The 14,090-nt window shown below is 44.7% G+C and overlaps 1 protein-coding gene across 1 annotated transcript; it reads left to right on the top strand.

The window, feature by feature from the left end:
• Window positions 1-9,255: 9,255 nt before the first annotated feature.
• LOC115518377 lies at window positions 9,256-12,996 on the top strand (the record flags this gene model as incomplete). The annotated part of the gene is given in 7 exon segments (XM_030321856.1): window positions 9,256-9,545; window positions 9,547-9,742; window positions 9,744-9,837; window positions 9,840-11,078; window positions 11,081-12,294; window positions 12,296-12,965; window positions 12,968-12,996. Coding segments are annotated over 7 exon segments (3,732 nt in total), but the record flags the coding sequence as incomplete, so codon positions are not given.
• Window positions 12,997-14,090: the final 1,094 nt, after the last annotated feature.

Below are 14,090 nucleotides of genomic sequence, written 5' to 3'. Positions count from 1 at the left end.
GTCAGCTTGTATAGACAGAAGACTGAATTCCTAAGAAAGGACCAGATAATTTTTTATTGGATAACCAAATATAGAATGAGACAACTTGATAAGTGGTAACACATGCTGTATAAAACTTACATATTTAAGCAAAACTGACATTATGACCATTCAGAAAGATTCATGTAACTTCTAAGATGTTTGACAGTGCGTCTTCAGTTCTTTACTGAAGGATATTGCTGAACATCCTGCAAGAGTACCCGAAGCCACTCTGCAGGAGAAGAGCCTGGAAATAAACTAAGATATAATGATTTAGTAAAAACAGGTTTAAACTAATCAGAAAAATAGTGGGTTTTTTGTGACAATAATATGTACTTAATATTGTAAATAGATTTTTCTTTCTAATTTTTTAAATGTTTAGTTTTGAGAGAGAGAGAGAGAGAGAGTGACAGAGTGTGAGCAGGGGAGGGGCAGAGAGAGAGGGAAACACAGAATTGGAAGCAGGCTCCAGGCTCTGAGCTGTCAACATAGAGCCCTACAGGGGGCTTGAACTCATGAACTGTGAGATTATTACCTGAGCTGAAGTCGGGCGCTTAATTGACAGAGCCACCCAGGCACCCCCAATATTCTAAATAGATTTTTAAATTAAAACACATATAATAGAGGAAAAACTCTTAAGTACCCAGCTTTGCAGATGAATTACCATTAAACCACCATTCAGGTTAAAAAACTAAAACTTTATACCCCAGAACAATCCTTGTGTTCTCTTCCTATTAACTACTGTTCCCTCCGCCAAAGATAATCACTATTCCTATTTATAGGAATACAATTTATTTTGAAATTTATATACATAGAATAAGATGACGTGGATTTTTTTTTAATGTTTATTTATTTTTGAGACAGAGAGAGAGACAGAGTGCAAGCTGGGGAGAGGCAGAAAGAGAGGGAGACACAGAATCCAAAGAAGGCTCCAGGCTCCTAGCTGTCAGCACAGAGCCTGATGCGGGGCTTGAACTCACGAACTGCGAGATCATGACCTGAACTGAGGTCTGACACCTAAATGACTGAGCCACCCAGCTACCCTGATGTGGATTATTTTTAATTGGCTTCAATCACCTATAATTATGCTTGTGAGATTCATTTAGGTAATTGTGCATGGCATTCATTTATTTTTGCTGATATAATCACTGTATGGATTTACCAATATTGATTTCCTTGTTCTACTAGAGATGAGATTTGAGTTACATACAGTCTTTGGTCTTTTACAACTATTGTCGCTATGAATATTTCATATTTATAATAAATAAATAATAATAAATATATAAAATATTAATATAGATATAATATAAAGATACAATACATATAAGATACTATTAATAGGTGATATATTGTAGATTATATTAAGACATATTTACTACATTTTATAAATAAGATTATATAAATATATAAATTATTATATATAATATATTATATAAACTATATTTATTATATATTTATATATTGTATATATTGATATATTCTTTATAGATATATAAATATATAATAAATAATAATAATAAATTATATATATTATATATATTATATATATCTTCTTTTTAATGTTTATTTATTTATTTTGAGAGAGCCTGCACATGAAAGGGAAGGGCAGAGAGACACAGTGAGAAAAAGAATCCTAAGCAGGTCACGCACTGTCAGCCTAGAGTCTGATGCAGAACTCAATCCCACAAACCATGAGATCATGATCTGAGCCGAAATCAAGAGTCAGATGCTTACCCGATTGAAACACCCAGGCACAACTTGTATATATTTCTTAATGAATATACACATGCATTTCTGTTGCCTATATTTTAGTAAATTTAATTATCTATATAGACTATGTCTATATTCGAATTTAATTAGTAATGTCAAATTGTTCCAACGTGATTGTGACAATTTACTCTCCAACCACAGCACATGTAAGTTTCTGTCTTTGCCATATGTATTATTGTCAGTCTTTCAAGAAAAAGTTTTGGGTGTATAGGCTTTCACATTGTGGTTTAAATTAATTTTATGGTGACCAGTGAGGTTGAATATTATTTTATACGCTTCTTGGCCATATGGATGTACTCTTTTTTATATTAGTTGTCAAAATCTTCTATTTATGTGTTTTTTATTTTGTTTATTTTTTTAAATAAGAAACTTATTGTCAATTGGTTTCCATACAACACCCAGTGCTCACGCCAACAGGTGCCCTCCTCAATGCCCATCACCCACTTTCCACTCCCTCCCACCCCCCATCAACCCTCAGTTTATTCTCAGGTTTTAAGAGTCTCTTATGGTTTGGCTCCCTACCTCTTTTTTTTTTCCCTTTACCTCCCCTATGGTCTTCTGTTAAGTGGTCTCAGGGGCCACATATGAGTGAAAACCTATGTCTTTCTCTGCCTGACTTATTTCACTTAGCATAACACTCTCCAGTTCCAACCTGTTGCTACAAATGGCTGTATTTCATTCTTTCTCACTGCGACGTAGTATTCCATTGTGTATATAAACCTCAATTTCTTTACCCATTCCTCAGTTGATGGACATTTAGGCTCTTTCCATAATTTGGCTATTGTTGAAAGTGCTGTTATAAACATTGGGGTACAAGTGCCCCAATGAATCAGCACTCCTGTATCCCTTGGGTAAATTCCTAGCAGTGCTATTGCTGGGTCACAGGGTAGATCTATTTTTAACTTTTTGAGGAACCTCCACACTGTTTTCCAGAGTGGCTGCACCAGTTTGCATTCCCACCAACAGTGCAAGAGAGTTCCCATTTCTCCACATCTTCACCACCATCTATAGTCTCCTGATTTGTTCATTTTAGCCACTCTGACTGGTGTAAGGTGATATCCGAATGAAGTTTTGATTTGTATTTCCCTGATGAGGAGTGACATTGAGCATGATTTCATGTGCCTGTTGGCCATCTGGATGTCTTCTTTAGAAAAGTGTTTACGCATGTTTTCTGCCCATTTCTTCACTGGATTATTTGTTTTTCAGGTGTGGAGTTTGGCGAGTTCTTTATAGATTTTGGATAATGCCTTTGTCTGATATGTCATTTGCAAATAGCTTTTCCCATTCCGTTGGTTGCCTTTTAGTTTTGTTGATTGTTTCCTTTGCAGTGCAGAAGATTTTATCTTCATGAGGCCCCAATGGTTCATTTTTGTTTTTAATTCTCTTGCCTTTGGAGATGTGTCAAGTAAGAAATTGCTGTGGCTGAGGTCAGAGAGGTTTTTTCTTGCTTTCTCCCCTAGGGTTTTGATGGTTTCCTGTCTCACATTCAGGTCCTTTATCCATTTTGAGTTTATTTTGTGAATGGTGTAAGAAAGTGGTCTAGTTTCATTCTTCTGCATGTTGGTGTCCAGTTCTCCCAGCACCATTTGTTAAAGAGACTTTTTTCCATTAGATATTCTTTCCTGCTTTGTCAAAGATTAGTTGGCCATACTTTTGTGGGTCCAATTCTATAGTCTCTATTCTATTCCATTGGTCTATGTGTCTGTATTTGTGCCAATACCATGGTGTCTTGATTATTTTAGCCTTGTAGTACAGGCTAAAGTCTGGGATTGTGATACCCCCCCCCCGCCTTGGTCTTCTTCTTCTTCAATATTACTTTGGCTATTTGTGGGTTTTTGTGGTTCCATACAAATTTTAAGATTGCTTGTTCTAGCTTCGAGAAAAATGCTGATGCAATTTTGATTGAGATTGCATTCAATGTGTAGATCGCTTTGGGTAGTATTGACATTTTAACATTATTTATTCTTCCAATCCATGAGCACAGAATGTTTTCCATTTCTTTATATCTTCTTCAATTTCCTTCATAACCTTTCCATAGTTTTCAGCATACAGATCTTTTACATCTTGTGTTACATTTATTCCTAGGTATTTTATGCTTCTTGGTGCAACTGTGAATGGGATCAGTTTCTTTATTGTCTTTCTGTTGCTTCATTATTAAGTGTATAAGAATGCTGCAACTGATTTCTGCACATTGATTTTGTATCCTGCAACTTTGCTGAATTCATGTATCAGTTCTAGCAGACTTTTGGTGGAGTCTTTCGGGTATTCCGTGTATAGTATCATGTCATCTTCAAAAGTGAAAGCTTGACTTCATCGTTGCCAGTTTTGATGCCTTTGATTTCCTTTTGTTGTCTGATTGCTGATGCTTTTAGAACTTCAACACTATGTTAAACAACAGTGGTTGAGAGTGGACATCCCGTCGTGCTCCTGATCTCAGGGGGAAAGCTCTCAGTTTTTCCCCATTGAGGATGATATTAGCTGTGGTCTTTTCATAAATGGCTTTTATGATGTTTAAGTATGTTCCTTCTATCCCGACTTTCTTGAGGGTTTTTATTGAGAAAGGATGCTGAATTTTGTCAAATGCTTTTCTGCATCGATTGCCAGGATCATATGGTTCTTACCTTTTCTTTTATTAATGTGATGTATCACATTGATTGATTTGCGAATGTTGAACCAGTTCTGCAACCCAGCAATGAATCCCACAGGATCATGGTGAATAATTATTTTATATGTTGTTGAATTCGATTTGCTAGTATCTTGTTGAGAATTTTTGCATCCATATTCACCAGGGATATTGGCTTGTAGTTCTCTTTTTTTTCTGGGCCCCTGTCTGGTTTGGGAATGAAAGTAATGCTGGCTTCATAGAATGAGTCTGAAGTTTTCCTTCCCTTTCTATTTTTTGGAACAGTTTGAGAAGGATAGGTATTATCTCTGTCTTAAATGTCTGGTAGAATTCTACAGGGAAGCCATCTGGTCCTGAACTCTTATTTGTTGGGAGATTTTTGATAACTGATTCAATTTCTTTGCTGGTTATGGTTGTGCTCAAGTTTTCTATTTCTTCCTGTTTGAGTTTTGGAAGTGGTTGGGTCTTAGGAATTTGTCCATTTCTTCAGGTTGTCCAATTTGTTGGCATATAATTTTCATAGTATTCCCTGATAATTGCTTGTATTTCTGAGGTATTGGTTGTAATGATTCCATTTTCACTCATGATTTTATGTACTTGGGTCATCTCCCTTCTCCTTTTGAGAAGCCTGGCTAAAGGTTTATCAATTTTGTTTATTTTTTCAAAAAACCAACTCTTGGTTTCATTGATCTGCTCTACAGTTTCTTTAGATTCTATGTTGTTTGTGTCTGCTCTGATCTTTATTATTTCTCTTCTTCTGCTGTTCCACTTCTAGTTCCTTTAGGTGTGCTGTTAGATTTTGTATTTGGGGTTTTTCTTGTTTCTTGATATAGGCCTGGATTGCAATGTATTTTCCTCTCAGGACCGCCTTCACAGCATCCCAAAGTGTTTGGATTGTTGTATTTTCATTTTCATTTGTTTGCATATATGTTTTAATTTCTTCTCTAATTGTCTGGGTGGCCCATTCATTCTTTAGTAGGGTGTTCTTTAACCTCCATGCTTTTGGAGGTTTTCCAGACTTTTTCCTGTGGTAGATTTCAAGCTTCATAGCATCATGGTCTGAAAGTGTGCATGGTACAATCTCAATTCTTTTATATTTATGAAGGGCTGTTTTGTGACCCAATATGTTATCTATCTTAGAGAAGGGTCCATGTGCACTCAAGAAGAAAGTATATTCTGTTGCTTTGGGATGCAGAGTTCTAAATATATCTGTCAAGCCCATCTGATCCAATGTATCATTCAGGGCCCTTGTTTCTTTATTGATCCTGTGTCTAGATGATCTATCCATTTTTGTAAGTGGGGTACTAAAATCCCCTGCAATTACCACATTCTTATCAATAAGGTTGCTTATGTTTGTGAGTAATTGTTTTATATATTTGGGGGCTCCCGTATTCGGTGCATAGACATTTATAATTGTTAGCTCTTCCTGATGGATAGATCCTGTAATTATTATATAATGTCCTTCTTCATCTCTTGTTACCACCTTTAGTTTAAAGTCTAGTTTGTCTGATATAAGTATGGCTACTCCAGCTTTCTTTTGACTTCCAGTAGCATGATAGATAGATAGTTCTCCGTCCCCTCACTTTCACTCTGAAGGTGTTCTCAGATCTAAAATGAGTGTCTTGTAGACAGAAAATAGATGGGTCTTTTTTTTTTTTTTTTTTATCCATTATGATACCCTATGTCTTTTTGTTGGAGCATTTAGTCCATTTACATTCAGTATTATTATTGAAAGATATGGGTTTAGAGTCATTGTGATGTCTGTAGGTTTCATGCCTGTAGTGATGTCTCTGGTACTTTGTGGTCCTTGCATCATTTCACTCACAGAATGCCCCTGAGGATCTCTTGTAGGGCTGGTTTAGTGGTGATGAATTCCTTCCGTTTTTGTTTGCTTGGGAAAACCTTTATCTCTCCTCCTATTCTGAATGACAAGCTTGCTGGATAAAGGATTCTTGGCTCCATATTTTTTCTGTTCATTACATTGAAGATTTCCTGCCATTCCTTTCTGGCCTGCCAAGTTTCAATAGATAGGTCTGCTACTATTCTTATGTGTCTACCTTTGTATGTTAGAGCCTGTTTATCCCTAGCTGCTTTCAGAATTTTCTCTTTATCCTTGTATTTTGCCAGTCTCACTATGATATGTTGTGCAGAAGATTGATTCAAGTTATATCTGAAAGGACTTCTCTGTGCCTCTTGGATTTCAATGCCTTTTTCCTTCCCCAGATCAGGGAAGTTCTCAGCTATGATTTGTTCAAGATACCTTCAGCCCCTTTCTCTCTCTTCTTCTTTCTGGAATTCCTATGATACGGATATTGTTTCGTTTGATTGCATCACTTAGTTCTCTAATTCTCCCCTCTTGTTCCTGTATTTTTTTTATCTCTCTTTTTCTCAGCTTCCTCTTTTTCCATAATTTTATCTTCTAATTCACCTATTCTCTCCTCTTCCTGTTCAATCCATGCTATGGCCACCTCCATTCTATTTTGCACCTCATTTATAGCATTTTTTAGCTCCTCGTGACTATTTCTTACTCCTTTGATCTCTGTAGTAATAGCTTCTCTGCCGTCCTCTATGCTTTTTTCAAGCCCAGCGATTAATTTTATGACTATTATTCTAAATTCTTGTTCTGTTATATTGCTTGAATCATTTTTTATCAATTCCTTAGCTGTCACTACTTCCTGGAGTTTCTTTTGAGGAGAATTCTTCCATTTTGTCATTTTGGCTAGTTCCTGTGGTAGCTCCAAACTCAGGGCACTTCCCCTGTGCTCTCTGGGGTAACTTGTGTTGGTGGGCGGGGCTGCAGTCAGATCGGATGTCGGCCCCCAGCCCAGTGCCTGGGCATAGTCAGGCTGGTGTGTACCTATCTTCCCCTCTCCTAGGGGCAGGACTCACTGTGGAGTGTTGTGGCCCCTGTCTGGGATACTTGCACACTGCCAGGCTGGTGGTGCTGCTTTGATGGGACCTGGCCAAGGGTGTATTAGTGGGGGTGGATCCACAAGGTGCACAGGGGTGGGAGGGGCAGGCTTAGCTAGCTTTGCCCTCATGGTCCTCTGTGGGAGGGGCCCTGCAGCACGGGGAGGGAGGCAGGCCCATGGGAGGGATGGATTAACAGAAGCACATTCATTGTTGGGCGTTTTTGTGGTGCAAGAAAGTTCGGTGATGGGAACTGGTTCCCTTTGGAATTTCAGCCGGGGGATGGGTGAGGGAAATAGTGCTTGCCAACACTTTTGTTCCCCTAATGAGCTGAGCTCTGTCTTCCGTGGCTCAACAACCCTCCCTCCCGGGATCCTTCCCCCTCCCCACTCTCTGAGAGCAGAGCTGTTGACTTTTAACATTGGAGATATTAAGTCCTGCTGGCTGTCAGAACTCATGGAGTCTGGCCCCTCTGCTTTTGCAAACCAAACTTCCGGGATTTTGCCTTATTGGGCAGGCTGCCCCTCCACTGCCCAGGCTCCCTCCCGCCAGTCTATGTAGTGAAAGGGCGGGCCTACGCTGGCTGACTCCATCTTGTTCTGTGTCCTTCACCTAGACCACGCCTCCTCCCCTTGAGTAACCTCCCTCTCACCCATTCACACTTCCTGATCAAAACACGCCCAGCGACCTGCATAACAGGACTCTGACCCTTCCCCAGCCAATCGACCAAGGCCACGCCCCTTCCCCAGCCAATCGGCTGCCCCTAGACCCCTATAAAACCTTTGTGCTTTTGAAACTCTCTCTCTCTCTCTCCCTGGTATCTCACCGATGCGTCGGTGCAGGTAGGGGATTGAGCTCGAGCTAGCTCGAATAAAGGCTCTTTTGCTTTTGCATTGGACTCGGCTCCCTGGTGGTCTTTGAGGATCACGAATTCTGGGCATAACATTTGGGAGCTCGGCCCGGGATCCCCAAGACCCCGAGGGACCCCCCGACCCAGAGAGCCTGACTGGCCACGGTTAGTGTCTGTCTGTTTGTTCTGTCTTTTCTGTGTGAGCTCATTTCTGGAATTCTGGTAGTGCCCGACGCGGTCTAAGTGGACACACTGGAGGACCACGGGCCAGGAGTTTCGGAAGACGTTCTGATTCTCCCTTCTGGAGGGACGTGGAATCCCCTCATCTGTTTCGGAGGGACGTGGAATCCCCTCAAAGGTCTGAGACGAGGCGGGTCGCTCCCGCTGGTCGGCGTGAGGCCGTTTTCTAGCTTTTGGTTTTGGAGGGACATGGAATCCCCTCATTGGTTTTGGAGGGATGTGGAATCCCCTCAAAAGCTAGCTTTCAGTTTTGCTTCCATGGAGTTGGAAGACTTTCTAGGGGCCCTCTGTTTGTCTGTTTTTGTGTTTCTCTGTTTTGCTCTGTGGACTTACTGGACGGACGTTATGGGACAGACTCAGACTATGCCTCTACCCACCCTCTTGGCTTAAGCCCTTCCTAGCCCCGCTCCCTCTGGAACCAAAGCCCATTCTTGCTTTGCAGGGGACAAAGAAGAAGAAAAGTCTTATCCAGCCTTCAGCACCCCTCTACCCTGTCTTACAGGGGGGTACTGAAGAAGAATTAATTTTTTCTCCCCCTTATAACCCCTCTAGGATGCCGGAAGAACACCATCCTCCCCCTCCGGGGGAGGGAGACGCTGTTCCGAGAGCGGGAGGCGGAAACGCTCCAGTGGGAAGCCCGCCCTTTACCAGACAAAGGTGTCAGAGGGAGCAATCCGCCTCTGCTGCTGACTCCACTCTTCTGCCCCTGCGAGCCGCTGGACCCCCAGACGTGGAGGGGAATCAGCCCCATCACTATTGGCCTTTCGCCACTAGTGACCTCTACAATTGGAAAGCTCAGAATCCTAAGTTTTCTGAGAAACCGGCAGGGCTTATTGATTTATTAGACTCTGTTCTTTTTACCCATCAGCCCACGTGGGACGATTGCCAGCAGCTTTTGCAGGTCCTGTTCATGACTGAAGAAAGAGAAAGAATCCTCAATGAGGCCCGAAAACTAGTTCCGGGCGCAGATGGGAATCCCACCACCAACCAGGCTCAGATAGATGCCTCCTTCCCCTTAACTCGGCCCCAGTGGGATTTCAACATGGCAGAAGGTAAGGAGAGGCTCTGGGTCTACTGCCAGACTCTAATGGGGGGTCTCCGAATGGCTGCTAGAAAGCCAACCAATTTGGCCAGGTAGGAAATGTACAAAGGGAAAAGATGAATCTCCGGCTGCCTTTTTAGAACGGATCATGGAGGCATTCCGTACCTATACCCCCATGGATCCAGAGGCTCCGGAAAGCAAGGCAGCTGTTATCATGGCCTTTGTAAACCAATCGGCCATAGACATTAGGAGAAAATTACAGAAAATAGATAGACTAGGAGAAAAAAAGTCTGCAGGACTTACTGGTGGTAGCCGAAAAGGTATATAATAACCAGGAGCCTCCCGAGGACAAGCAGGCTCGCGTCATGGCGGCTGCCAGCAGTAAGCAGATCGAGACCTGGCCAGAATACTACTAGCTACCACTGCTGACTTCCCTGAGGAACGAGACCGCCGTCTCCGGCAGCTGGCAGACGATGCAAGAAAAGGTAAAGGAACCACCAAGGGGGGGAAGCAGAGGCTGCAGAAGGATCAGTGCGCATACTGCAAGGAGATAGGGCATTGGGCCCGAGATTGTCCAAAAAGGGCCGGCAGGAAGGGAAGCAAGACTGATCGAGTAAAAGTCCTACAGCTAGATGAACTAAGTGATTAGGGGAGTCGGGGTTCGGACCCTCTCCCCGAACCCAGGGTAACTCTTAAAGTGGAAGGGACCCCTGTTGACTTCCTTGTCGACACCGGAGCACAACATTTGGTCCTCCACACCCCACAAGGAAAACTAGCCAGCAAGAAGTCCTGGGTACAAGGGGCAACTGGTATGAGCCAGTATTCATGGACTACCCGAAGAACAGTAGATTTGGGAATGGGCCGGGTATCCCACTCCTTTATGGTAATACCAGAATGCCCCTACCCGCTGTTAGGACGGGACTTACTGACCAAGATTGGAGCTCAGATAACTTTCAGACAAGGGGGGCCTCAGGTCACCGATGGCAAGGGCCACCCCATCCAGGTCCTGACCATGAAACTGGAGGATGAATACCTCCTCCACCAGGAGGCGCTCCCGAGAGAGGATAATATAGACAGATGGCTACAAGAATTCCCCTCGGTTTGGGCAGAGATGGGGGGGATGGGACTAGCCGCTCACAGGACCCCAGTCCTGGTAGAGCTCGAGCCAGGAGAGAGTCCGGTAAGGATCAAACAATACCCCATGTCTCAGGAGGCCCGGAAGGGGATCCAGCTACACATCCGGAGACTACGAAGCCTAGGGGTACTAGTTCCTTGCCAGTCTGCCTGGAACACCCCCTTACTGCCGGTCAAAAAGCCTCACACAAATGACTATCAACCGGTACAAGACCTCCGGGAAGTAAATAAGAGGGTCGCGGACATACACCCAACTGTTCCCAACCCATATACTCTCTTGAGCTCCTTGGCACCCTCCAGGGTCTGGTATACTGTACTAGATTTAAATGATGCCTTCTTCAGTCTGCCGCTGGCACCCCAGAGCCAACCCTTGTTAGCCTTTGAGTGGCATGATCCGGAGGAGGGCTACAGTGGGCAATTCACCTGGACACGGCTACCTCAGGGATTCAAAAATTCACCCACCATCTTCGACGAGGCACTACACAAGGACCTGGTGAGTACAGAAGGGAGCACCCTGGCCTCACCCTCCTACAGTACATAGATGACATCCTGATTGCTGCCAACACGGCCAAAGACTGTGAGCGAGGGACCCAGGACCTGCTGGCTACCCTGGGGGCCTTAGGGTACCGGGCATCCGAAAAGAAGGCTCAGATATGCAGGGAGAGGGTAAGTTACCTGGGATATATCCTGGAGGGCGGACAGTGGCGGTTATCAGATGCCAGAAAAGAAACTGTCCTAAAGATCCCTACTCCCACCTCCCGAAGAGAAGTGAGGGAATTCCTAGGATCAGCCGGCTACTGCCGCCTCTGGGTTCCAGGTTTTGCTGAGATTGCCAAGCCCCTATATGAAGCTACCAAAGAAGGGAAAACATTTAAATGGACTGAAAAAGAAGAAATTGCCTTTAATCAGTTAAAAAAGGCTCTCTTAAGTGCCCCAACCCTGGACCTACCAGACATTATGAAACCCTTCCACCTCTTTGTAGACGAACATAAGGGAATAGCAAAAGGGGTTCTAACTCAAGCCTTAGGCCCCTGGAACCGCCCAGTGGCTTACCTGTCTAAGAAACTAGACCCAGTGGCTGCCGGCTGGCCGCCATGCCTAAGAATTATTGCGGCGACAGCACTCCTAGTCAAGGATGCAGACAAACTGACCCTAGGACAGGAGATCTGGATCACGACCCCACACGCCATTGAAGGGGTCCTGAAACAGCCTCCGGATAGATGGATGAGCAATACACATATGACTCATTACCAGAGCCTCCTACTCAACCCTCCACGAGTGCAGTTCCACCCCAGTGCAGCCCTCAATCCTGCAACCCTGCTGCCCGACCCTGACCTAGGTGCTCCACTACATGACTGTGCGGGAATCCTGGAACAAGTACATGGATTCCAGACGGACCTGACCGACCGGCCCCTCCCCGATGCCGAGGCTACTTGGTTCACTGATGGCAACAGCTTTGTGCAAGACGGACACAGGTATGCGGGTGCAGTGGTGGTCACCGAAATGGACACCGTATGGGCGGAGGCTCTACCCTCCGGAAAGTCAGCCCAGTGAGCAGAGCTCATAGCCCTCACCAAGGCGCTGATGCTGGGAGCTGGAAAAAGGCTTAACATCTACACAGACAGCCGTTATGCATTTGCCACAGCTCATATTCATGGGGCAATTTATCAGGAGAGGGGGTTACTGACGGCAGAAAGACGGACTATAAAAAAATAAGCAGGAGATACTTAACCTGCTTATGGCCTTATGGCTTCCTGCCAAGCTAGCCATTATCCACTGCCAAGGGCACCAAAAAGCTGATAACCCAGTAGCTAGAGGTAATCGAAAGGCTGACCAGGCAGCCAAGGCAGTAGCCCTTACTCCAGTCCCCACCATGACCATACAACTACCAGACCCGGGAGACCCAGTTTTACCAGCCCAGCCCAAGTACTCCCAGGAGGAGTTACAGCAGATCAAGAAACTCCCCATGACCCAGGAGATAAAGGGATGGTGGTATACACCTAACAAGGAGCTCGTGCTGCCAGACCAGCTCGGAGTCTCAATATTAGAGCACATGCATTGGTCTACTCACATGGGGGCCCGAAAATTAAAAGACTTAATCCGACATGCCGGAATCAAGATTCACCAACAGGACACCAAAATAGAGCAAGTTGTATCTGCCTGCAAGACCTGCCAACTCACCAACGCGAGAGCCACATCAAATAAAAAAGGAACCAGGCTCAGAGGCACCAGACCGGGAGCCCAATGGGAAGTCGACTTCACTGAAGTCAAACCAGGAAAGTATGGTTATAAATACCTTTTAGTATTTACAGACACCTTCTCTGGCTGGGTGGAGGCATACCCAACCAAGCATGAAACAGCTCAGACGGTGGCTAAGAAGCTACTAGAAGACATCTTACCCAGGTATGGTTTTCCTGCCATGGTAGGATCAGACAATGGACCAGCTTTTATCTCGCAGGTAACACAGGCAGTAGCCAAGGCGGTGGGGGCAAACTGGAAATTACATTGTGCTTATAGGCCCCAGAGCTCAGGACAGGTAGAAAGAATGACTAGAACCCTAAAAGAGACCCTTACCAAATTAACCATGGAGACTGGCAGGGACTGGGTGACTCTCCTACCATACGCCCTTTACCGGGTTAGAAACACTTCTTACACTCTGGGTTTTACTCCCTACGAGATCATGTTTGGCAGCCCACCCCCTGTTATTCCCAGCCTTCGAGCTGAACTTCTTGCTGAGTTTAAAGATCAAGAACTTTTTCTTTCCTTGAGAGGGCTCCAGAGGGCGCATGAGGACATTTGGCCGCGCCTCCGTGCCATCTACAAGGCTGGCCCGACCCTGACACCTCATCAGTACAGGCCGGGAGACTGGGTCTATGTCAAGAGGCACCACCGAGAGACCCTCGAGCCGCGCTGGAAGGGACCCTATATCGTGGTGCTGACAACCCCCACCGCTCTCAAAGTAGACGGCATCGCGACCTGGGTCCATCACACCCACGTTCGGCCAGCGGACCCCTCCTCGATCCAGAAGGACTTCGTCACGCGATGGGCCATCAGTCGGGACCAACACAACCTGCTCAAGCTCAAGCTACAGAGCATTCGACCCACCTAATATTGGTAACTCTGTCAACTCTGCTTGTCATTGCTCATGCTGCCAGGAGTCCCCACGCCCCCCAAAACATCACCTGGCAGATCATAGACACCAGCTCGGGGACAATACTTAATCAGACCTCCCAGAGCCACCCCAGGGACACATGCTTCCCAGAACTTAGCGTAAAACCTCCAAACTCTGTTCCCCTTGTCACCATAAATGCAGCCGGTCCCATGATTGGATCTGTAAGCTACATGACAAGGGGGGAATGAAAGGGCGGGCCTATGCCGGCAGACTCCATCTTGTTCTGTGTCCTTCACCTAGACCACGCCTCCTCCCCTTGAGTAACCTCCCTCTCACCCATTCAAACTTCCTGATCAAAACACGCCCAGCGACCTGCATAACAGGACTCTGA

This window comes from Lynx canadensis, chromosome B4 (assembly GCF_007474595.2).
Source record: "Lynx canadensis isolate LIC74 chromosome B4, mLynCan4.pri.v2, whole genome shotgun sequence".
NCBI classification, from domain to species: Eukaryota; Metazoa; Chordata; class Mammalia; order Carnivora; family Felidae; genus Lynx; species Lynx canadensis.
Note: the sequence above shows the minus strand (reverse complement) of the source record. Positions and strands in the feature narration are given on the sequence as shown.